A 26789-nucleotide genomic window follows, 5' to 3' on the forward strand; every position below is an offset into this window, starting at 1 on the left:
GGGCGCCGATGCGCGCGCCTGATCGATTCGCATCCCAGCAACGTCACGTGTCAACACCGGCCAGACTCTATTCAGCAATGGCGCAGCACGCAAGCCGGGCAGCAGCAGACGGCGGCTCGCGGTGAGTGCTCGATTCGTTACAGCCGCTTGTTATACGGTGGCCGGCTGAGGGATCTCGATCGCAGCGCACAGTTTCAATGCCAAGCGGCCGAAGAACGAAATCGCGTTTGACATCACCGCATGAGGCCGCACGTCGGAAGACCTCGAGAGAAAAAAGGCGTTCGGCACGACGAACGCCGAGTTGCAAGGAAGCTCTGACGACATTTGAGGATTTGCGGCAAACAGGAACGGTGTTACACTCGATTTCCTTTTTGTATATCTTGCTGTCCCAGCATTGAGAAGGGGTGTTACAGCAAAATGGCAGCCAATAAGGCGTAACTGGATAGACGGCGAAACAAAGAAATTGGAACATTGAGTGGAGAAAAGGAACGCTCTATGCTATTGTAGTCACCGGCAAAGCGGGAAAGTGCGTCGTTATACAGAGTCAGTAAAACACGTGAAGTTGTAATTGTTTGCGAAATTTATCTTGATGTGTTTATGCAGACTATGCCAACTGGAATGTTTTTACATAATGCCCTGACGCGCGGCAGAGAGACATATCGAATCATTCTGTGAAGCCAGAGATGCGCCTGAAACTGATGACTGTAGAGTTAACTAGATGTGCGTGAAAGAATATATATCGATAGGCGACTAAACAACGCATTATAGCACTATTTTTAATGCTTGGAAGGTCTAAAAAACAGAATGGATGTGATGGAGTGCTTACATGTATAGTCACAGTGTTACGCCGTACACGCCGAACAATATAATAATATATGGGGTTTAATGTCCTAAATCTGCTACATGCTATGAAATACGCCCTATTGGAGAGCTCCGGAAATGTGTACCATCCGGTGTACATGCACAGCACACCGGCCTCTACAGCATTCCGCCTCCGTTAAAATGCCAGCGCCGCTCGCGGTCGCTTATCGAAGCTGCAACTACACGTACCTGAACGAGTACAATAACAGTTGATACGGCTTTGTGAGTCGGAAACAGCGCAACACTTCGTAAGGTGCTTCGGAAGGGGAGCTAATCGACTGCGAGAAATTGCTTTTGCCTCCGAGTCGCGTTAATAAAATGCCCGAGAGTTAAAACTATACTGAGCTTGAGTGACTAAACCTTGAAGGAAGCCTTCCTTCGTGGTTTACTCACTCAAGATATATTCGCAGTTTGGTTTAACTCTCAGCCATTAGCTGAGCTAATGTCGATAGTCAGGCTTCCATGCCACAGTTCCCACTGATTACGCAAATCACCACTGGTTGCCTGTATGCTGAGAAGAACCATGCGATTGTTGCCAGAGGCAGTGACAATTACTTTTTTTTTTTGTAGGGCTGAAAGCAATATGGGAACATGTACTGACAAATGTCGCAGTTGGTAGCGGCTCAACCCGAAGTATAAGCGTAAACGGATCACGACAAAGCACTCGAAAGAATAAGAATGTGGAATCGATTCCTGCATATAAAGCGCGCTGCTTCACATCGAGCGAGAATTGGGGAGGTGAGGCTCATTTTCACGTCCCGAAATTAGCCTCCGGTAAAAGCGGTGGCCTCTGATATCACCCTTCAGTGGGTAATAAAATATCTGACGTGGAGTCACCGCGTCTATTTTAAGAGCACCGCTGGTTGGCTGTTTTCGTTGGCCGCTGCTTCGAACGCTCACCTAGGCGACGCCGTAACGACAGGCCTCGCAGTGCACGGCCTCGCCGAGACGACACCGCGATATGAATTCCCCGCAAAAACAAGATTCGCGAATAAAATACCCTTGTCATGTGTGTGCGTGTGCGTGTGTGCGTGTGCGTGTGCGTGTGTGTGTGTGTGTGTGTGTGTGTGTGTGTGTGTGTGTGTGTGTGTTTGCGCGCGCGCAATTGAGCGAGCCGCGTTAGAGCTTTACGCTGTTTAGGAAAAATACAACGCCAATGGGAGTGGCGAAATCTACTATTCTACTATCTTCCATATCAGCCTTTTTATTGTAACAGACAGTCATAGGCGTGCGCACGGTGGGGAAAGGGTGGATGACCCCTCCCCCCTCCCTAGTTACCAAAATGGGGGGAGGGCGCAAAGTCATCCTGATACAATGCATAATTGGCTAGGAGGGGCGCCGTGACGAACCTTCGCCTCTCCCTCTCCCCCCTTATGAATAGGAACCATACGCACACCACACCTATGGTAATAATCATTAATATGATTCCACAAGCTGTGGTCAAACGGTAACGCGAATGCGCTCGCAAGGGCCACGTGTAATCAGCGCATCAGCGCCCCTTATATTGTGCACCACGTGGCGACGAAACTACGAAACTGATATGTCTTTGCCCTAACGTGAGTGCTGACGTTATTTCGGACTAGGAGCTGCCCTTTACACGCCGGTGGACTCGGCGCGCCTTTCAAGATCACGATATGCGCTTGACTGTACTCCGTCTATGCGAAGACGTTGAACCACCTATAGTAAGGCTTGGCTCAGGGCAAAAAATCCAGAATAAGCTGCTACTCACTGTCTTCCTCCTGTCTTTTCGAAAGACAGGCGTTCAAGGTGTCGGGATATATTACGTTCTGGATTTGTTTGTTGGTTTGTTTCGTCATTTTGAGACTGAGTAATGAATGGAGACACGTTCTGCTATAAAAATAAACTACCCGCTTTATTTTTTATATATACAATCATAAGTGGGTTGCTTTGGATCGCTAAAAGCTTAGCATCATTCCGATGGAGGCGGAAATGTTGTAGGCCCGCGTGCTCATATTTGGGTGCACGTTAAAGAACCCCAGGTGGTCGAAATTTCCGGAGCCCTCCACTACGACGTCTCTCATAACTATATCGTGGTTTTGGGACGTTAAACCGAACATATCAATGGAAAGTCCCCTCGAGCAGAAACCAAATTTACCAAGGCACACATTCGTTTTGCGCTTACCTCGGCGTTTCGAAAGCGCGACCGAACGGCACACTACCGTGCTATCACTCGATCGCGACAAACGCTCGAGACGCATTTCCGACATGCGCGTCCGCATCCATACGTTATCACGACCGCCATCTGACGTGAGCCTGAAAAGAATGCATGCGTCGCTGGGGCAACATGAAAACGCGTCACGAAGTTTCCATCAATGTGCCTGGGCTTGCGGATGTGACGCGTCGAAGTGAAATGAAACGTTGCTGTCGTCTATTGGCGGTATACCGCAGTATCACTGGCATATCCAAGATTGGGGGGGGGGGGGGGGGTAGTTGTTTTCGTGTTTTTTTCTATTCTAAGTTGCATGTACATATGTACACGCTTAAATAGAAGCGCACACACGAACATAAAATAGGTATGGCTAATTATTATAGCTACAATAATGATAAGTAGATATACAATAAGTGCACCTAGCAAATGGCATCACGAGGGCGAATTCATCGACAAGTCGAAGCACGTATACGAGCGAATTTTATTGAGACTCCTGGCCACAAAGTTGGTCGCCGGAGTTGGCCTTCAAAGGCCAACTCCGGCGACTCATTGGAAAAGAATCTGCGACAATCTCAAACCGGCAATTCGGCATGAATAGCGCAAACGTGCGAATGAACGTACCCAGTGAATTTCATTATGATCTATGGAACTCGAAAAATTACCGGAGTCGGTCCTTCTCGGTGATTTTTGACCATGCCAGGGTAATGGTGCTTTCATGTTCCTGAGACACTCTTTTCACGCACCCGATAACTGAAATGCTCCACAAATTTGAAAAAATTAATTAGCAAAAAACTGCAATACCGAAACTGAAACCCAAGCGAGTGTGCTTCTACATATGACGTAAGACTTTGCAAGAGCCTGTGCGATTGCACATAACACCGTCAGATAGCACTACCTGTCCAGGCCGTCTAGAGTTACTGTATATACTACCTCTAGCTAAAGGTAGCATACACAGTAACTGTGAGGCCGTCCAAGTAACCTGCGGCGATGGGCTAAAACGCTTACACTGTTATGGTGAATATATGGCGAATCGTGTGCGGCCCACGACCCAACAGCATTTGCCACCCATGACACGCCCACCAACACAGAAAAGGAAATAACACGCTCAACCAAGGAAGCGCTGGCTAAACCACCACCACCTAAATGACTTCTTATCTAGGTGGTGTTGGCTAAACCCACACAATCCATAGCATACAAGACCACGCTACAGTGCCGCATCAGTTCCGTCACTTCCGTTTTGCAAAAATCAACGTCACAAACACAATATTACCATTAAGTCTGGCAAGCGAGGTGAGCGTTTGAAGTTAAGCCATAAAATTCGTTAGAAAAGAATCTGCGGCACTCTCAGGGCTTCGATTTGTCATGAATGGTGCAAACGTACAACTGAACGTACCCACCGTGGACCACAAGAGATCTCCGCAGTTGGCCTTTAAGGCACCTACTCCCGGCCAGAGCGTGTCACGAGACACTTTCGGAAGTGGAACGACTGTTATACCCGTGCCACACGGGCAGAAAAAATGGCATTTACCCCCGAATGCCTTCAGATTTATTGCCATTCGCGCGGTGCCACACGGGCGAACAAAATGGCATTCATGCGAATGCCATTCGAATGCCATTCGCCACCAACTGCCTTCGCCAGAACTCAGTTGACTGAGAAATGCCTACTCTCGACGACACAGCTCGCGAAGTGCGATTTACCTGAAAGTATATAAAACAAATCATATTGAGCTAAAAATGAAATTTCCCGTCTTTTATTTGCACTAAAGTCTTAAAAAGATGCTTTGAACGTTATACGAAGAAAATAAAGCATTGATAATGAAACGCTTGTCAATTTTTAGTGTCTATTTACGCTGTGGATCTGACTAGTGTTGGCTTAGGTTGCTATACAGTCGGCTGCAACGTTGTAAAACAAAGCAAGAAACTAAAACTTAGGACAGCGTAATACGCTTATTTCTACATTGGATGATTATCTGATGTGTATGAAGCTTGTAAATGCTTCTTAATTTTTTTATTGCTATTCACTCAATGCTCACTTGGAAGGTGCTGTGATCGACATCATCAAGTCAAATGTCATTCGCTTTGGACGTGTAGCAGCGCCGGCGAAACGAATGTCATTCGGGAGCTGAAGGCCTTCGCCACCAAATATAATTTTCTATGCCCGTGTGGCACGGGTATTAAAGGGCCCCAAAAAACCCAGATGTCAAAATGCAGTTGTGGTGGCGAAGCTGTACGCGAGTGTGCAAAGAAGACTGACCGCCGTATTCGATTCACTTTGACTTGAAAAAGTCGATGGAAGCGCCGCCTCTGTATGGAGACCAAGTCATTGCATATCGGCAATGCTCTGCAGCTATTCTTGACAAGCACAGCGCCAATTTTAGTCGAACAGTGGCGCAGTGCTCAACTCATTCAAGTGAAGGACGGAATTCGAGTCGAGGAGCGTTTCTAAACACGGGGGTGAGCCTCACATGAGGATGTTTCGAAAGAGCGCAGATCGAAGCGTTCGACTACCGAAAATCAGCGATCACTCCCTTCACTCTTTTCTTCGCTACCCTCCGCTGGTATCCTCTCCCAAAGTCGCTTTGCCCTCTTGCAGACAGCGTGCAGGTGCACGTGCGATCTGTGCGTAGCTAGGAGAGCGTATGCTGCAGGGGGGGGGGGGGGGGCGCACGTGGGTACGAACAAGGAGCGCGGACAACTGCTTGCAGACTAACCGGAAGTCGCGCATTCTTGCTCGACCAATCGCAGCATGCTTTGCACTGCGCGTCCGAGATTCGACTTCTCGAAGTCACACGGAAACTCGAAAGGCCCGGAGAGGAGAAGAGATTGTTTCTTTGAATTTTTGTCTCACCAACTACTGGTGGCGCTGCCACGTGCGGCACCGTTGATCGTGGCTGCGTTCTGCACCCGATAGGCGTGTTTACTTGCAATGTTTGATTGATTGATTGATTGATTTGTGGGGTTTAACGTCCCAAAACCACTATTTGATTATGAGAGACGCCGTAGTGAAAGGCTCCGGAAATTTTGACCACCTGGGGTTCTTTAACGTGCACCCAAATCTGAGTACACGGGCCTACATCATTTCCGCCCCCATCGGAAATGCAGCCGCCACAGCCGGGATTTGATCCCGCGACCTGCGGGTCAGCAGCCGAGTACCTTAGCCACTAGACCACCGTGGCAGGGCTTGCAATGTTTGAGAAAATATCGGAGATGGTTTAGGAGCCCTTTCGAACCACACCGAGTTCGAAAGAGAGGCAGTATCTTTACAAGCGCTATCTTCACTCCTTCGTAAAACACGTGAAATGTCAGCAGTAAGCGTTTAGACAGTCAAGATTTCTCGCTTTTTTTTTCCTATTTGCTGTCATTTCCGCTTGCGCAGTCGCAAATGCAGAAAACGAAGTGAAACCAATTTATCGCACACGATAGCCGTGCGAGACAAGTGAGAAAGTGCATGCTGCCGTATAGTAAATGATTGATATGTGGGGTTTAACGTCCCAAAACCACTATATGATTATGAGAGACGCCGTCGTATAGTAAAGCAGGACAGGTGATAATTCAGAACAGATATCTCTCTTGTATCGATCAATAGAGCTTATTTCATTCTGACGTCACGTGAACGATCTCATGACGTCACGAGTTGCGGCGCAGGGACGGGAGACGCCGGGAGATAATAATAGGCTTGTTTTTGGTATTTCCAGATGCTTTTTAAGGGCCCTTTAAGAGCACTCGTGTTTCGTGAAACTATTTTGGTACTGTCATTTCTGATAGGCCACTGTACCCCTAACAAACGAAATTCAACATAAACAGGCAGTTTTGCCAAAATGCAAAAGTCGTTGTTGTTCCGAGATCCAGTACGGTCTCAAAATATTTTTACAGCACAGCTATAGAAATAGGGTGGTCTTTTATTAGAGTTGAACGTTGGATCGTCATCAAAGAAGCGCAATTCAATCAGCCTGCAAGGATATTGCTCTCACAATCCGGCCAAAGGACTGCCCATAATGACAATATACCACCCATATCGAAATGCGGCCGTGAATCAAACCGTGACTTCGCACGCAACAGCAATCGAAGAGGATGTCACGGGAACCTTTGCAGCGAACGAGAACACGAAGCAGTGTGGCAATGTAGTGCACGATTACAGTGCTCGACTGCTGCGTCCAACTTCGCAGTTTCGATCCCTGCCACGGCGGTCGAGCATCGATGGAGGCAAAACGCTGAAGGACCGTTTACTGTTCCCTATACGATGTCTCTCATACGGACATCGTGGTTCTCGCATGCAAAGCCACAGATATTATAATTATTATTATTATTATTATTATCGTTATCGTTGTTGTTATCGTTATCGTCGTTGTTATCGTTATCGTCGTTGTTATCGTTATCGTTGTTGTTATCGTTATCGTCGTTGTTATCGTTATCGTCGTTATCGTCGTTATCGTCGTTATCGTCGTTATCGTCGTTATCGTCGTCGTCGTCGTCGTCGTTATCGTCGTCGTCGTCGTCGTCGTTATCGTTATCGTCGTTATCGTTATCGTCGTTGTCGTCGTTATCGTCGTTGTCGTCGTTATCGTCGTCGTCGTCGTCGTCGTCGTCGTCGTCGTCGTCGTCGTCGTCGTCGTCGTCGTCGTCGTCGTCGTTGTCGTTGTCGTTGTCGTTGTCGTTGTCGTTGTCGTTGTCGTTGTCGTTGTCGTTGTCGTCGTCGTCGTCGTCGTCGTCGTCGTCGTCGTCGTCGTCGTCGTCGTCGTCGTCGTCGTCGTCGTCGTCGTCGTCGTCGTCGTCGTCGTCGTCGTCGTCGTCGTTGTCGTCGTCGTCGTCGTCGTCGTCGTCGTTGTCGTCGTTGTCGTCGTTGTCGTTGTCGTTGTCGTTGTCGTTGTTGTTGTTGTTGTTGTTGTTGTTGTTGTTGTTGTTGTTGTTGTTGTTGTTGTTGTTGTTGTTGTTGTTGTTGTTGTTGTTGTTGTTGTTGTTGTTGTTGTTGTTGTTGTTGTTGTTGTTGTTGTTGTTGTTGTTGTTTGAAGATTCGCTTCGGTCATACGTATAGTCAGCAGGCGTATTCCGAGCAACGGTACGCTCACATGTTCGAACAATGTCGACCCGGCTTCGTTTCATATTCACGTACAGCTGTTCTTCCGTAGCGTGACATTCGATTTATACTGCTCATGTAAAGCAGCCCTGCAAGCAGTGCATGTGTAGGCGGAAAGCCTCACGCATCGCTGCGTTCTCCCGGCGGCCTTGCATCTCGGCCACGCGCATGCACGCTTTCTTCTGCACACGAAGCATCCGAACGCACTCGCTGCGTCCAGTGACGTCTCTGAAGTTGCGGCTGAAGATTAATGGGCTGCTGTCAGTTGTCGATGCACTGTGATGGGGTGCTTCTTTCCTCACAACTATTATTTATTTATTTATTTATTTATTTATTTATTTATTTATTTATTTATTTATTTATTTATTTATTTATTTAATACATACTGTGGACACTAAGTGGTCCAAGCAGGAAGGGCACGTCACGCATACCACAGACGTAATGACGTACATCATACGAAAAACACACTTTGTTTTACACGCTACAATACACTTCGTTATGTAACAACATCACGCTTCGCTCTATACACTACAATAAACTTCAATATGCAAAGCAACAACACACCCGGTTCTACAATACTGCATTACACTATGTTCCACAACACAAGTAGTAACTTACGCCAAACAACGACAAAACATTGCATACCTCATACTTTACAATACGTTACACATACGTTACAATGAATGAGGTTCGCATAACTTGTTCCAGTCCGACACTGTTCGCGGAAAAAAAGAATACATAAAGGCATCGGTTCTCGCAAAAAATGGGGTTAGCAAATTGGAACTACGTGTGCCCTGAGAGGATCCAAGGAACTAGAAAGTGTGAAGGCAAGTCGGAGCTGACAACATATTTTAGTTAGGCATATCATCACATGCTGCACTGGTACGGATGTGGTGACTGCGAAAAAAAGAGGCTGTTGGTTGTTATAAGGCATTATTAACTGGAACAACAGCTCTACTGCTGAAAGGCATCCTTGTGGACATTACGCACATGCGTGGTAAACTGCAAAGTGACGCACAAATTGACGTGAACTTTTTTCTTTTCGTGCAAATGCACAACCATGGTCGTGCTTGCGATTGCCCATAAAAGACGGGGAGGCATGTTATAACTAGTGAGGGTGCAAACCCTTTTAGCCTCTTTGTATCGTGAGGCATCACCCCTCATTCATCGCTCATGCAAGGACACCCACCCGCTAGCATGAATTAATAGTACGGCACTGTTTGAGACAACCATAACAGAGGTGTCTCGCCATGCGCGCTATACGTAGCACTAGATTGAATCATGATGCCCCCATTGAACCTTTTAGCACTCGCACTGACATCTTTCGGTGGTCATTTTTCCCGGATGCTATAGAACAATGGAATTCTTTACCCCAACATGTTATTAAGTGTACCGATGTGCAAACTTTTGACAGAGAAATTGATGCTTATTTTGGTAATGGTTGAAGTACTGCCCATTCTGTTTTCCTGTGTTTATTGCTTAGTGGTTTCTTTAGGTGTTCTGTTTGTACTCATATTGTACTCCCTCCCTGTTATGACTCTCAAGCGAGGGTTGACAGTATTATTAAATAAAAATAAATACCACAAGCGCCACTCCGAGCATGAAGCGATGTAGATCGACGCTTGCCCACTGCGTTCGTCTTCCAACAGCGTGGCAGTTGCGCATTATGGCGTTTAGCTTTATTTAGTAGGATTTTATCTGGTCGCGGAAATTCCCCGTGTCCGCTTTTTGGAAATCTCAGTGGCAATGAGTTCTTCGCAGGAAGGACTTCCGCGAGAAGACCCGACCGCTTGTATTGCTTTAATAGGATGTTAATAATTCATGTCTGTAATTACCGTAGTAATTGTTTCGTTAGTCTTCTCAAAATACGTGGTTCATCCCAGGAAAATGTAACGCTATATGTCGGTCGCTATTGTTACAGTGTCCCCCCCTCTTTCTTTTTGGCATTTTTACACACGCTTATCGTGGCAACTCGCGGTATTGTGAACTCCAAAGGCACCGCTGTCCATACATGGCGCTGGTGGTGGTGGTAGTGGTTAGAATGAAGAGGAAAAAGGCACCTAATTTCTGTCTGCCTTCAGGCGACACGACGCAGTGCCTTATAGGGGGGGGGGGGGGGGAATAAAAAGAATAGAAGGAAAATAGACGGAGAAGAAGACAGCCAAGCGAGAGAAAAAGGAGATAGGAAAGTGGAGATCCGGTCGAAGCAGTCCAAGGGCGGGGCGCCACAATGCGAGAGCTGCACGGCGTCAGGAGACCGCGGAGGGTGAGCCAGTCGGCGGGAGCTACGCTGGCGTCGGAGATCGCGAGGGCACAACCGTCCAGCTTGAAATCCTGCGAGCGAATCTACATGGCGCTGCAGAGTAACCCTAGCGGCAACCTGAATCTCCTTTTTCTCCTCTCCGCCACAACAAAAGAGAAGCAGGCAAGCAAGGAAAAAAAGGAAAGCCGGCTACCCGCGAAGGGGCCGCGCAAAGAAGAAGAAGACAAAAAAGAAAACAGGTGTTAAACTTGAACTGGTATAGCGCATTATGGAGGAAAAAAAAGAAGAAACGGCCGAGCAGACCGACACAAGAGGACAGAGCGCTAACATCTGCTCGGCCGTTTCTTCTTTTTTTTCCCCATAATGCGCTATACCAGTTCAAGTACGACGAACCAACTCGCCCAATCTTCAACACTCGCAGGTGTTAAAGTTTTTCGATTCCATTCCGTTGGTCGCACTGCCACCCGCTTCTATATTCGCTTCGCTGCTCGCGCGTAACGACAATGGACCTTTCAGTCGCGCGCGTCACCGTGCGTTGACGCAGTGCATCACGGGAAAAAGGGACTCCGAACTCCGCTGCCTGCTTCAGCCGCACGCTCAGGCTTGTGGCAACGCACGTGGTTCGTCGCTTCGCGCGCCGTTTGCAGACACCATCATGTGCTCTAACCTTGTGCCGGTCATCGTGGGCTACGGAGTGAAACACGCTGTATCTACCAAGGCATGTTACGCGGCGAAGCTGAAGTTAGCCGCAACAATGTAAGTAATCGCTTCGCTGACAGCGTACGCCTTTCGTTGAGTGGCGCGAGGCCTTGCTCGTACTGCGTTCACTCAGAGTGGGCTCATACAGAAAATCTGTCACGCACGCAGGATCCTCCCAACCATGAAGAGCTCGGTAGCATGTGTTTTAAATGGCCCACATTTTTGCTAAACTAGCCGTGTCAGATTTCGACAATGTATTTGGATGGGAAGCGATTAAACGCACAAACACCAGAGAGCAGAACCAGACAGGAGAAGCCCTCGTTTTGTCTGGTTCTGCTTTTTTTGCATTTCTTTTGTTTTCTGCACTGTTAAGTGCCATCACGGTACCTAACAGTGCGGTGGTTAAAGAGTGACCAAACTCGCTAGCGCTAACCCTAAATTCGCCTTCAGTTGCTCCCGCGGCTAGTTTCGGGCCGGTCCGATAACAGAGACGGGATCTTTGTCTGGCACAATTGATTGCGCCGTGGAGCCGTTGCACACGACAACGAGAAAGCGCAAATAACAAGCACACGAGAGGTACCCTTCGCAGCTTTGCACTCCGTGAGCAAGAAAACCATTTTTCCCGTTTCTAACATTGTTCGAACATAGAAACGGGAAAGATGGTTTTCTTGCTCAGCACTCCACTGAGTGCAATTGTGTTCCCCTCTTCAAGGACACAGCGACGCTGCACTCCGGCCCTGAGGCGGTAAGTCGCACACAAAAATCCGGGGGTGCGCAGGGGACGTTACCGATTCCCAGGGCGAAAGGCAACGAGGCCCCCCATGAAACCCACGCGCGTTTCTTCGAGTCTGGAGAGGAGGCTCTCCTTAAAAGGTTGTGCAGGGAAACTCGGCGTCTGGGTGCGAAGGGGAGCAGCACATCGCCTTGGGCCACTGCGTGTGCTAACATTTCGTTAAGCCCAGGCACACACGATTGAAATAATGGGATGCGCTTGCATTCCTGCTATATATCTTGCATTGCAATAATGACAAAAAAAAAAACAAGGCTGATCCCTTCGTCATGGAAATGGGTATAACACGAAAGTGAGACGTGTCTTCAAAGAAATAGTTTTTTTTATTGTGTATTGATGTATGAGAACCTGTATGGATGTCTATGGGCAGCTACAGCACCATTTACCGTGTATGCGCCCGCGTTGACGCCTATAATTGCACATCTCCATCGCGACGGCTAACGTGAGCACTGTGGCTGGAAGGTTAATACCTCTTTGACTGAGACGTTTTTCTGATAGTAGAATGCTAATTACCATAAATGTTTAAACACAACTTCTAAACACATCATCATTTAACCGTTGTGGTACCTACGTTTGCTTATACTTGGAACCATCATATTGTTAATGTCACCCAAAGCTAGCATCAAGAAGCACATAATAAACACTGGTACTCGATATGCCCTTCATCAAAGCTTCGTCGACTGAGGAGAGAAACGGCACTCTGGGCGATCGCCTGTACTCATGCATACACTATACCACACTTAGTTTTGCAACACGGGAGAGAGAGAGGTCCATTCTTGTTAGCCTCTGTCTCGCTCCACCAAGGCATGACATTCACCTGTCAGCATAGTTTCCTTTCTGCAGCGCTCATTGCCACAGTTTTATAGGTGGTTCCTATCGCACTCGAAGTAATCGGCGACGCAGATGCTGGTGCACGGGGAAGCTGCACTACTCCGATTACGAGCAGTTAGCGTTAAAACGAAGCGAAATGCAAATAACATAACTGCCTCTATATAGGGCGAATCCCTGACGGCAGATCAGCCACTGTTCCTGGCTGGTATCGACACCATTTAACCATGATCTCAGAGATTACGGATAATCTCGGGGGTCATGCTCTAAATGCGTCATCGCCGAACCGTTCCCAATCAGTGCTACTTGACGCAGTACCCCTTTTCACCAATCACAGGTGGCGGCACAGTCCCGTTCCGGCTAACCCTGCCAACAGAGTACCGTGCAAAAAAGAATGTGTGAGAGATATAAGGCGCGTTTGTGGAGTGTCAAACACGTGCCTTGATAGCTTAGCCCTAATAATTACAAAGAAATAGCTTCGTTGGCAGAGCACCAGGTGCTTATCATCGTGGATTCTCCGGTCGTAGGTTCTATCACCGGAAGCGGAACTTGTTTTCAGCATCGGCCAGTGCCCGTTTTATTCACGTCATATTCGTGACTGAAATACGACACTGAAATCTTGGTAGACCCAGGCATTGAACACTTTCGAGCCAGCTACGGGAGCTGGCTTGCTAGCTGGCGCGATCTTCGGCTGCGTGAAGCTGAGGAAGCGAAACACTATGGCACCAAGTTGCAATTGACGTGAGAACGTCAAAGTAACTTACAGAGTGTCTCGTTAAAGAAACAAAAACTTGAACAGTGAAGCCCAAACACTATCATCTTAATGTGCTGTGCTTATATCTCTTCTTTCTTCTCTACTTTCATCTCCCCCTCCCATGCGCAGGGTAGCAAACCGGATACCTATAGACTGGTTAACCTCACTGCCGTTCTTTTCCTCCTATTTTCCATCATCCTCATCAATGAGTATGTGCCTCAAAACTTCCGCAAATCCTGCTACTCAACGCTGGATCACTAAAAAAGAAGGCAACAGGCGGGCGGGATGGGCCAATCAAGATTTCTAGACAGATGTAATAACCAGCAATTGAAGAAAGCATTATTAGCATTTGGGATTAACCCGGTGATAAACAGCTTGGTCGCTCGCTTCAGCTTCGGTCAAACAGTGCTTCAGCGGTATGTATGTACAAGGAGATAACGTTATATAAGGGACGGGCAAGACAACGGCGGCTGCGTGAAGAAACCGAAGCGGTGGATGCCCTACGCGAACGACGTCGTGCCCCGGTAGATTTTACGGGAGGCGCGAACACTCGGTTTCAACGCGAGATCGTGTCCCGGGAGTTCGGACATCAGTACGGGGGCTGCAACTGTGTGGTTTAACGCGAACATCTCGAAAAATTGAATTGCTGCACAAACTTGAAGAAAAACAAGGGAGGCAGGAAAGAGCGCAGTCCTGTCTCTTTCCTGTCTCCCTTGTTTTTCTTCAAGTTTGTGCAGCAATTCAATTTTTCAAGTATGAACCAACTAGTCTGCGAAAAAGTATTGCGAACCTCTCTGCGATAGATCAATAAACAAAGCATACACAGCACAGAAAAAAAGAACAAGCAGTTAGAGGAAGAAAAACAGAACTTGCTACATGCAGTTAACAGAATAGCAAGAATCAGGAGTTTACCAAGGTGACAGGTTCGCTGTCTCTTCGGCATTGCGCCTTCAGTGCTAGCTACGCCATTTTTTTACTGAAATTAGAAATATGATAGGTTGGGCCCGCCAGCATGCATGGTCTTTCAGGTTGGTCGTGCACGAGCTTGTTCTATCCTTAGCGTCAGCGAAAGTTCTTTTGCACTTCTCGTCGAGTAATAGTGGCCAGCAGAGATCAATATCAACACTCTCTACCTTGTTCATTCATTTTGCCATATTATTTCTGCATTGATAATGTTGGTAAATCAGTGTTTTATTACTACGCAACTTCGACTAATGTAGCGTGGTGTGACATGAACATGAAGAATACTGAGACCTAACAAGTTCGCTACTTTTTAACTTTTTTTTTCTTTATGGAAACTACTTTTCAACACATGCATTATACGAAGTAAGCGTGGGATATATATAGCCCTTATTTTGTCGGTGCATGTCTGGCACAGGCGAGCACTTGTGTTTCAGGATGAATTATAACAAATGTGAACCTATACCATTATAATATACTACCTGGTTACGTGTGCTCGGGGACGTAGCACAAGACTTTTAATCAGACTTACTTATAAAAAATTATATATGTCAGATTGATTATAAAGGGCCACAAAAAGGCATTATAAACAATGGCGAAACAAGGTACCGAACTCATTCTCAGTGCATTTTAATGCTTCACATGGCATGGGTTTGACGTGCCCAAGCAATGATAATATTGGGAGAAACGCCGCAGTAAATTAATTGTGACCGTCCTCTGGGCTAATTGTTACCGTCTGGTTATCTTTAATTTCCGGTCTTGTTAATTTGCTGTAATTTACTAAGTTTGTTGTAATTGTCTATTACAACACGTCTAGCACTTGCTTATGGTTCTTTAACTTGTGCTTCTTCGTTTCGACAATATCACAATGACGTTTACATATCTCGGTTGCGTAACATAAAACAAAATGCATTTTCTTGGTTTATGGATATCTTCCGCGTCATTTTTCCATTTAATGAGTATGAATCGATATGATTCCTCTAAAAAATGATCAGAATCGGAATCACACACTATTTTGTATTAGATAATCAACAGCCGAGTAGCAAAAAGGTAGTAACAGGGCAATTGATTGATATGTGGGGTTTAACGTCCCAAAACCACCATATGATTATGAGAGACGCTCATAGTGGAGGGCTCCCGAAATTTCGATCACCTGGGGTTCTTTAACGTGCACCCAAATCTGAGCACACGGGACTACAACATTTCCGCCTCCATCGGAAATGCAGCCGCCGCAGCCGGGATTTGATCCCGCGACCTGCGGGTCAGCAGTTGAGTACCTTAGCCACTAGACCACCGCAGCGGGGCAGTAACATGGCAAGAAAGATAGTAACGGCTGCAGTTACTACCTATTTCATTCCAGTCACTAGCTGTTTACTAACGTATGTAGTAAACAGGTCGCAAAAAGCTAGTAACAGTTGCATATAGTAACTGTTTACTAACGTAGGTAGTAAACAGGTAGCAAAAGAGTAGTAACACTTCAATAAAGGTAGTAACCGCTGCAGTTAATACCTATTTGCTTGCAGTTGCTACTATTTTACTAACTTTTTTAATAGTGAATAATAACTTCTTTCATTCCGCAATAGATGGAGGGCACTGCGGATAAATGCTGCTTGAAAAACAAGCATCATGACAAAGGACAGCAGCCGCCTGTATACAGCGCAAGCAGCGCACTTATTTATAAAAAAAAAAGGCAAATTGTACAGAACACGCACTCAGAGTACGAGGTATATAGTATGACGGTTCTGGCCTTCGTTGCAGGCCAGACGACGGCAGCGACATGCAGGACGAAGGTGTGCTACGGCTGCGCAACCCGCACCTCTCGAACATGGAAACCGATCACCTGTACCATCTAGCCCTGAGCACGGACACGCACGACCTGCAGCACATGTTTGGCGACCTCAAGGTAAGACGACTGTCCCGTGTTGAGCGCCATTGTTTCGTGTCCCGCAAGAGGTGCGAAGAAGTCTTCAGAAGTGTCTCATGTTCCGCATTTTTGCTCGGTAATGCCTTGAATTCGACTGCATCGGACTACCTTGCTTGATGATTTGTTAGCAGGAGCGCTCGGATAGGTTTCAAAAGATTCAGCTATAGCCACGTGGTGGCGACGAATTCTGGCACCGCGGCTATAAAGACATGGCCTGAGGAAAGTAAGTAAAGCAAGCGGCATCGAGTGCTTCCCAGGATTTTAATCAGTAACGCGCAAAACTAAATCACAGCTGTTTTGCGAGCGAGTGTTTCTTATTTGTCGAATTTTTTTCGTTTATGGTAATAATTCAGCCTCGTGCTGCGCCACATTTAAATGATGCATAAAATAACGTTGGTTACACTTATAGGCATTTCAATTTAAGCTTCTATTAGTAGTTGTATTCCCACTTTTCAGTGAAAAAAATAATATCGCAAGATAAAATGTCGTTTGAAATATTTAAAAAAAAGTATTGTGGTTCACTTCTTATGGTGCTCTGTGAAAGCTATCATGCCACGTTAAGTTATTTCATTCACTGTAATTATTTACACTGGCGTCATAATTACTACAAAAGAGTGCAATTGATATTGGCTATACCTTCCATGGCTTTATTTAGGGTCAATATGTTGTAGCCAACAAAGAAACGATCACTTGATTTATCTATTTTGTGTAATGATCAATGATCAATTAGTCCCGACAGCAGGCCACTGGAACCCACGACTTGTATACACGCCGATATCAACCTTAAGGAAAATGTCCTTCCGACTTCTTGTGACGGGAAGGCGTTCTGTATCTAGATATCATCCATTGGTCGTTGCATAACGAAGGGAGAGCGGGAAATTTTTGTGTAAATTAAATAAAGTATCGCACGACATTGTTCTCAATCTTTAGCGCACTCACTTTATAAAGAACTAAATTAAGTGTGTTGCAGACAATTTAATCCAACGGCTGTGTAGTCTACAATCATTTAAACGTGAAATGGTATACACTTCAGGGCTAGTCCTGAAGTGTACTGGATGCAACCATTCCTCATGTTGGAGTCGGGCTATCTTCAAAGAGGTGCAATAGATAGCGTTCGTATGCTATACGAAATAGCGCCAGTTCCGCCTATAGTCGTTTTCGCATGCACGAAGCCACGCGGTAGTGGTACACCGTCCGGCACTGGTGAGTGGATGGCACCGGTTGGTGCCACCTGTTCTCGACTCGCATTTACCGTTGTTCCGAGGTTGAGAAGCTGCGTCTTCGGCCGCACTGCGTAGTCTTCGAGAAACTGGCGCTCAATCAACACGACGGTTCTCACGTCCAGGCTTGCAATGCGAAACGATTCGTTTGGGCGGTGTGGAGGGACCCACCCATAACGAGTATCCACAAAAGCATTCCAACACTCGAAGGCTGCGTTAAATTCCTCAAGCTCGATGTCCGTGTGAGTTACGATGTTGCAGGATAAACGTGCGGCATGTGCTATGTGCATTCAAAAGCCGAACCGGCATTCGCCAAATATTCGCTGCCATCGATGATCTTGGGCTAAGTTGCAGTAACGATTTCCCGAATTGCTTCCCAGAGCCTCTTGCAATTTCTTCGTTATTCTTAAGGCACTACGCACGACGCTTGACATTGTTTCTGGCCCTGACGCAGTTTGTGTGCATGGGCGGAACCCCAGCTCGGATGCAAGAGTTCGCGCACTTCGTCAAGCGTCGCCTGGGCATCCAGCTGCCGACGGGTGCTGAACTGTACGACATCAGCCACCGGTCGTATCGCTACGCTATGTACAAGTGCGGACCCGTACTATCGGTCAGCGTGAGTATACCTTCGCCGTTTCCTCCACAGTCCATCTGACCACACTTCGCAGCGTTCAAAGTACGGCAGAAACAACAAAATTGCTCTTGAAATATATTTAAATCGCATTGCTAATTAATTTTACGAATTTTGATCAATAATATACACTACGCGTAGGACTTCGTATTTACGCATAGATATGAAAAAAAAAATTGGTGAACACTCACCGGTAAAACTCAGGAATTCGGATTTATGCAGTGACCTCTGATTTTAACGGCCCGAATCACCCTGTTCAGTTCTTTACCAAAAAAATCACAGCATATCCACGGAGTGAATTATGTCCGTCCGTCCGTTCGTTCTTGCTTCGGTTCGTCTGCGCGACCATCCGTTTGTCCATCCATGCGTCCGTCCGTGAGTCCGTCCATCCATCTGTCTGTCAGTTCGTGCGTACATCTGTCCGTACGTCCGCACGTCTATCTAGTGAACACTCCAGGTACCGCCATCTCCCATTTCGCATCCCCTGTGGTACATACCCGCTCTCGAGCGGGTATGTGCCACCGGTGGTTACGTACTACTACGCACATACATACAAGGGATGGACAGACCCACCCCTTAAGGAGCTTCGCCCCTAAAAAAGCGGTTCATCATTTAGGATCAATGTAGTATTGGTCGCCTGAACCAGGTTCTCAACCTCTCCTTACGCCACATCTAAAAGCATTCATAACCATCGCTTCACACGTTCCCGTTTTAATTGTGCACAAGGCTCCTGCATGCCAGGCGAGTCGGAACGTCTTTTTCGTATTATTTGTTTGCGGTCGGTAATTTTTATGACAGGTTAAGAGTCTCATAAATGTGAACTATTTACTGAGAATTTGTCATGACAAGCAAACAAGAACAGATCTACACATAAGCCGACTAGCGGGCGAAAATGGGGGCGAAAAAGAAACTACAGACGCACAAAAACTCATCTTAAGATGAGCAACTGTCCATCGGACGCACGTGGGCTCTTATACGCGTTCAGACACTTTTTCTCTGTGCAATGTATTCGAATGATGCACTCCACGCACGCACTTTCACCACTAACGATGTGGAGACCTCAACCATTGCGTGCGTTGCTTCAACATTGCACTTGTGGTATATAAAACAGCGCTTAAAATCCAGAGTTCGAAGGAAACCCGTCCGGTCGGGAAACGGAGGTACACCTTGACTGTGAACAAAGCTTCCGTATTGAAGCCGAAATGTAGTTTTCTGTTAAGCCTTTATTTGGTCGGTGTGGTTAGTTTGCTGCACCAAAACTGCGCTTACATCGTACACACTCCCTCAGCATTCTCGTTTTTTTTTTTGTTACCCTTGTGTCCGTGTCTACCTTCATTCGTGACCTCCAAGTGCGTGCATGTCTCATCGCAGCATGGCATGGGCGCCCCTTCCCTGTCCATTCTGATGCACGAGATCCTCAAGTTGATCCACTATGCTCGCTGCCGGGACGTAGTGCTCATCCGCGTAGGCACCAGCGGTGGAATCGGTGAGCTATATTGTTTTTCTATAGTATCTGTGCAAGTATACACAACAAAGACGAGTTTAAGATGTTCTCCATTCATTCTCGCACTATCAAAGGGTCCTGAAACACATCACTGTATACGTGATCATCGAATGAGTTCGGTATCGTATAGTTTACTGCCTGACAAATGGATGGCAGCAAGAACATTAAGAAACATTCTAATGCTTCAACAACGAGTGGAGTTGCAGGGATATTTCGCAGTTGGTGCATCGTGCATTGTGCCTCATAGACTGACCCCCGCATTCACAAACGCTCCTCGACTCGACTTTCACCCTTCACTTGACAGAGTTGAGCACTGCGCCGCTGCTCGGCTGAAAATGACGCTGCGCTGGTCAAGAATAGCAGCAAATTATCACTGATATGCAGTGACTCGCCCTGTCTAGAGATGGCGTTCCCATCGCCTTTCTCAAGTGAAGGTGGAGCATTGAGTGAAGGGGGCGTTCTAGAATACGGGGGTGAAAACACCGGGAGAGAATAGCACGCTCGGTCTTCGCATTTTCAGAGGTGGTTGCACTATAAGCGCACTGATCTGCAGACAATGGAAGTTTAACGCTTACGCTGACAACTAATTCTTTATTATTGAGAAAAAGACATTGTTCACGGATAAACACCAGACATAAAATAGATACCGCACATGCGCAGAGCAGGACACAGAAGAAAAAAAAAGTTTCTGCCAGGATTACCACTAGTTTCTTTTTTACGTTTCATATCACTTATAATTTATAACAATCACTGCACGTGTGTAGGAACGAGATTCTGCTTATCATGTGACAAAATCGTGGTTTGACTAATAAAGCCCGAAGGAATTTCACAAGCTGTATCGTCAGGTGTCCCGCAAGGTCTCTTGACTAACCATGGAATACCAATCTTATTACGGAGACTAGTCGATTCCTGCTTTCAATTCTTTTGTTCACCTGAACATGCGATCGATGACTGCAGGCATTCCGGCCGGTTCCGTGGTCGTGAGCACTGCAACCGTGAATGGCCTGCTCCGGGAAGAGCTCGAGCTGGTGAGCATCTCATGTCGTCACGCACTTCGCCGCCGTGTCGTATACACGCGTATACTTTGGGACCGACGTTTCGGTGAACCGTCGGACAAGCATCTTAGAGGGGAGAGTATAAAGTTGGGCATGTTGGTAATACATACTTAATCGACGTAGCGCGTTTTGAAACATATGACAAGGGAAGGGACAGAAGGGAGCGAACACGCTTGCAACGTAAAAAATGGTCGAGATGGTTTTTTGGCACTACATTGCAGCACGTGTGGCTGCAAACCACTTTTTCATGGTACGGTAATCATAGGAAAAAACAGAAATAAAGTGACAAGGGAGATTATTGAAGCAGAAAGGATCAGTAGATTAGGGCTGAACTGCGTCAGCAATCCTTCTCTCGCTCTTTGTGACAAAGAATTGTCGTTTTTTAGATCATAAGTTTTTAGCGCATGGCAATAGAGGGTTTTTCATCTGTTCGTCTGTTGTTTTCGAATTTCATGAGCATATATATGTACGCTCCTCGAAATAAAGTTTTGTTGGAAGTAGGCGCTCCCTTTTGTCCCTTCCCTTGTCCTATGTTTCAAAACGCGCTACGTCGATAAAATATTAGAGGGCCCTTCACCGGGTGACATAACGAATTTGAGTTGGACACTGGAAGTTGCTGCGCGCCACAATAGAGGGAGCATTATTCCGCAAGAAGTTTACTGATCAGTCCAGTAGGAGCTGAGGAAACCAGTGTTTTGCGTTGACGCGAAACCATGATGCGAGTAGGCGAACATGAAACCCTTGCCGCTCACCCAGTGTAGCCTTCGCAAACTTTTATCTCTTCACAGCCTTCTTCGGCACACGAGCGGGAGGATCACGTGACGGATACTCTTGAACACGTCATGCGCGCATGCGCGCTCTTGTTACGAGCGCATGATAATTGGCTCTCAGTGTATGCAAACTGCGCTCATCAGCTCAGAATTTTCAAACCTGTTGAGGGGCCCTTTAATACCAATGAAAGGAGTGGACCCCGGCACAACACTGTCACACTGCTATTGTCACAGTGTCACACTGTCACACTTCTATGTTCCCGTCCGTTCTGTTCGCTATATAGACGTTAGGATGGAACACCAAAATGCCCAAGCTCGCGTTCTCTCAAACGGACATGCGTGTTTTGCGCAGCACGTTCTTGGAGAGGTGGTACGGCGCCCGTGCGTGCTGGACGGCCAGCTGGCCCACGAAATCGTCGCCGTCGGACAAGAGTGCATGGCCGACACCAACGTTGTGGCTGGCAAGACGCTAAGCTCGAACGACTTCTACGAAGGTGAGCCCGTCACGAACAGTGCCAATGTACGGGGTTTCACGAGAAGGTTGCTCGCTGGTCAATTTGGTACGCCACGCGAAGAATACCACTAAGACTTGAAATAAACCGAAAGGTAACAACACTCTCGATACTACGAAGGCAGAGGCACGGCCGCTATCTAGAACTGGCGCTTAACACCGCAAGAACTGATCCTCAAGACCTTACAGGGCACGCGCGCGGGGGGGCTAAATAAACCATCCCCTAATTCATACAAAACACTTATGTTCAAGGAATTGACATTTTCTCTCGATCAAAAGCGCAAAAAGAGCGGTTGCAAATTTTTTTTCAGGGCCAGGCTTGGAAATGTGGCAAGACTGAACATCACTGAAATAACTTTACGGTGAACAGCTACTGCCCGAAGCCAAAGTTTATGAAGCCCCTGGAAGTACGCCCGCTTCTTTCGGAAGCTGCCGCGTTCAACACGCGCTGTTTTCTGATCGCATTTTTTTTTGTTCTCGATTTTTTATATTAATAGCTTGAGGTTGCTTGAATAAGATATAGCATACAGTTGCTTCAGATTCAGATAACTTATTCAAATGCACTGTTTAACACGAAACGATATATAATCAGTTGGATGTCTTGCTCTAAGAGCACATTTCAATCAGACCCATTTGCTCCTTCTCATCTTTCATTCCTTTTCGCATCAACCTGCTGTACTACATAATATACACAAGACTATGCTGGGCTCTTCTAGCGTGCTTGGATAACCGAATGAGTACGATGCTCGTCTTCGGATTGTGTGTTTGCGTGTTCGCATCTCGCTTCGTACAGACTTTTTTTTTTTCGCTTAGAATTTCTTTTTCTTTCTGAACTCGTTTCCTGGCCCAAAAAGCTATTCTTTTCCACTTCGGACAAGTCGGCGCACGCGTATGGAAGCGAAGCAGCTAGGTGATGAAGATGACGACGAAAAAAAAAAAACGCGTGCCACTTCATGGTGATGGTGACGACAATATTCTATGTGCGACATAGGTAAAGCTCGAGCATGACATTTCTCCTGCAAAGCGCGGACACGAAGCGAGTGCAAGTCGAAACACGACCAGGCGTCATAAAAAAAAAAAACGATGGCTAGACGCGCGCTCTTAGTCGTATGATGTGTTTACACGAGCTTGCCTCGTTGATGCAGGGTATGTTCCCGCGCATCAGACATCTTATGAGGGGTGGACGAGGACCGGAAGAGCGAACGGTCGCAGCAGAAGCGTTTCCTCACGAGGACGCGCACACCTGTCGACTCTCCGAATGGGCGGCCACAGCCGTAACAATCAGAAAAACATTCCCGACATCACCGCGATAAGAAAATAAAGGACAGGGGTTCTAAAATTTTCTGGCCTTCATCTATCACCTGCAAAGTGCTCCTTAAAGGTGCCTTGAAACACTTATCTGGGTAACCATGGAATTAATTCACTGGAAAACGTATTCACAAATTGAACGCCGCAAAAATTTTAAGAATCCGTCCAGTACGAGCGGAGTTACAAAGATTTGTCACACGCTGCAATTCTTTTTTCTCTCGCCCCGACGAAAGCGCTGGAAGCTAAGCAGGGAGGGATGGGAGGGGCAAACAAAAACGTCACGCGCTCCTTGTTACCTTGAGCACTTTCTCTTTTTTTTTTTCTTCGAAACCGCGGCTTTTTCAGCGCGTGGACGAGTGACGGCCTCTCGCGGTGGTTTCTGTAACAACCGAGCGCGCCACATCCAAATCAGCCAATGGCTGATAGATGGGCTTACTGGGCTTATTTTATGTGATTTGTCGAGAGAATAGAAAGCAATTTTTAGCTTACTTTGATAACTTATTGTGAATTCCAGGCCACGTGCTGCGTTATAATATTTGGCTCGCGTCTTGTCGGTAGCCTCTAATACCGATTGGCAGCGTTTTCTGACCATACTCATAAAGTGTTGCAGGGCACCTTTAGGTTACTTGCTGCGCAGTGGTATTATGTTACGCGGAAAAGCAGAAAAGATTAGGGGGCCCTAAAGTTGTCGCGGGTCAGAGATCACCTGGTTCATTACTTACACACGTGTATTTACAATTGCAAGTATGATCGTTGGCATGTAAAACATTGCTGCTCCAAAGCTCTTCATGACGTCGCTGCTGCGTGGAGCACCAACGTCAACAAATAAAAACGCACGCCAGATTTCTTTTGCCGCATGATGAATTTCATTGCATGACGCCACACGATTACGTCATCGCGTGGCACCGTCGCTCGTAGGCTGATTCCGAAGGTGCACCAACAGGTGCAATAAACTTCAGTGGGGATTGGGGGGGTCAATAGATTAGCTCAAAACGTGTATTTCATACTGTGGCTCACTACATCTTGGCAGAACGATTGTCAAATGTTTAGCTGGTTTATTTTTGCTTCAAAGTGTTCGAGTATGTAACATGGTACTGAACTTGATCCGCAGGCCAAGCCAGATTAGATGGAGCCATCTGCCACTACACGGAAGATGAAAAGATGGGGTTCCTCGGGAAGCTACTCCAGCTGGGTGTCGTCAACATCGAGATGGAGTCCTCGCAGTTCGCAGCAATGTGCCACCACGCTGGTGTCAAAGGTGAGAGACATTTTCCGAAGCCGTCCAATGAACTGACCTTGGCGATTGTTCTACGTGCTTGACACAGGCACGCCGGATTTCGCGGCCAGTGCCATAGGCTCCTGTGAAGGTCCAGAGAATCTACACACTGAAACGTTTTTCGGAGGAACTGCCCAGTTACTTCGAAAATCACTGTTGGCACAGTTGGTGAATCGCATTTGGTGGATCACATTCGGCAAGCATTCTCAAATCATGAGTGGTAATCTGTCACTAACCCTTAAAAAAAAGGTATATAACAGCCGCATCTTGCCGGTGAATACCTACGGAGTTGAAACATGGAGCCTGCGGCTTACAAAGAGGTTTCAGCTTAAATTGAGGACGACTCAGCGAGCGATGGAAAGGAAAATTATAGGCGTAACCTTAAGAGACAAGAACAGAACATAGTGGGTCAGGGAACGAACGGGTACGTTAAAGACGCCATAGTCGAAATAAAAGAATGGTCATGAGCAGGGCACGTAGTGCGAAGGCAAGATGACCCGCTGGTCATTAAGGATTACAGACTGGATTCCAAAAGATGGCAAATGGGCGCGGGGGAAACAAATAGGTGGACAGATGAGACTAGGAATTTTGCGGGCGACAGCAAGCGCAGGACCAAGTTTACTGGCGGAACATGGGAAAGGCCTTTGTCCTGCAGTGGGCGTAGTCAGGATGATGATGATTACGGTGAATACATGAGTTGACGCTGAACCACAGAAAAGACATAGGTTAACATTGAACCATCTTATACCACAGACAGTAATCGTGCTTGTGTTTGTCTACTCCATCAAAGCGATGTCTCACGAAAGGCGGATCACGTGATTCATCGACCAAAATTTGCCCACTTTTCAATCCACACATGTGTACGCTATAACACATTTCCAGAATCAGAATGTAGCGCTTATCGGTAAAGTAGACAATGATAAAAATAACGTCGTACCTACTGCCACGGAACAAAGTATATTGTCATATGGTTGTGAAGGTGAAGCAATCAGAACTCCCAAGCAGGTAAGGATGAAACACATCATTGGGTCAACTGGTGCCCAAAAAGAATATATGTGAGGCATTCAGTGCACCGATAGTCTCAAGCCAAATCATCGGTTCTCGGTAATTTGATGGTCATCAGGCATACGTCGTGGTTTGAAGCCGGCCACACATTACAAAAGGCACATAGTTCACACCCATAATTGCTCGTGGTTTAACTAAACACTAAAAAGGAGAACATTTTTTTTTCTTGCGTATTAGTGAAGTACAATTTCAAAAACCCAGAAACACCACTTTTGCCGCGACACCCCACTTGGTATAAGCGAGAAAACGCGTGAAAAGAAAATGTGAGTGGAGACGCCACCTTAAGATTCCCACACTAAACACCGTGACGTCGTAATAATAAATATAAATAAATAATACATTTTGAAGGCGTCTATATACTGCGTCCCACGTAGCTTCTACTCGATAAAAATGAAGTACATTGTATTCTGTGGATGCCCTACACTTAGCATACGAAGTTACATAAAATTTCATCTAACCAATGTTGCGAAAATTCCAAAAGTTCATATTAAAACTTTGCACGTCACGAGCAAACATTTCGGCTCGAGATTGGAAAATCAACCTTTAACCTTAATTTTCTCCATTAATAATGAACTTATGATGGTGGAACTTACGACATTATAGTTCTCAGAATGTAGTTTAGCAATCTAAACGAAGTTACTGTTTGTATTTAGTGTTCCTCAATGCGTCGACCATCTTTGCACGCAGGTGCGGTTGTGTGCGTCACCCTGCTGGACCGGATGCAAGGAGACCAGGTGACGGCATCCAAGGATGTCATGGCCGAGTGGCAGCGGCGGCCCCAGGAGCTCGTTGTTCACTTCATGGCCCGAAGGCTAGGTGTAACGCTGTGTGTCTGAACCTCTCCTCGGCTTCTCGGAGAAAAGCACATCGTACAAGGGAACAGCTTGAATGTTTATTGCCGTTGAACAATAACCAATTATAACAAATTTATCGTGTTAATTAAATGTTTGTTGAAAACATCATGCGTGGAGTAATTTATTGCTTCTTCCAGTGTTAAATTGGCAAGTTCGCCAGCGGGCGAGCAATTAAAGACACTGAAATGCCATTCCATGAAATTACGAAAATCCCCCATTCAATACAGTCCAGATGTTGATCAAAATTTCCTTTGTTTCAAGTAGTATCGTAA

The 26789-nt window shown here is 46.5% G+C and overlaps 1 protein-coding gene across 2 annotated transcripts; it reads left to right on the plus strand.

The window, feature by feature from the left end:
* Window positions 1-26625, plus strand: LOC119171861 (uridine phosphorylase 1-like). Of its 2 annotated transcripts, none has more exons than XM_075891843.1 (8): window positions 1-121; window positions 16158-16302; window positions 17998-18159; window positions 19546-19660; window positions 20636-20706; window positions 21856-21997; window positions 24434-24580; window positions 26351-26625. In XM_075891843.1, the coding sequence occupies exons 1-8, from the start codon at window positions 9-11 to the stop codon at window positions 26497-26499; spliced, it is 1044 nt and encodes a 347-aa protein (XP_075747958.1). In that variant the 5' UTR covers window positions 1-8; the 3' UTR covers window positions 26500-26625. The 2 variants fall into 2 exon arrangements, with proteins under 2 accessions (XP_075747958.1, XP_075747959.1); XM_075891844.1 differs by lacking the exon at window positions 1-121 and adding an exon at window positions 10967-11124.
* The last annotated feature ends 164 nt before the right edge of the window (window positions 26626-26789 follow it).

This window comes from Rhipicephalus microplus, chromosome 4, assembly GCF_043290135.1.
Source record: "Rhipicephalus microplus isolate Deutch F79 chromosome 4, USDA_Rmic, whole genome shotgun sequence".
Lineage (NCBI taxonomy): Eukaryota > Metazoa > Arthropoda > Arachnida > Ixodida > Ixodidae > Rhipicephalus > Rhipicephalus microplus.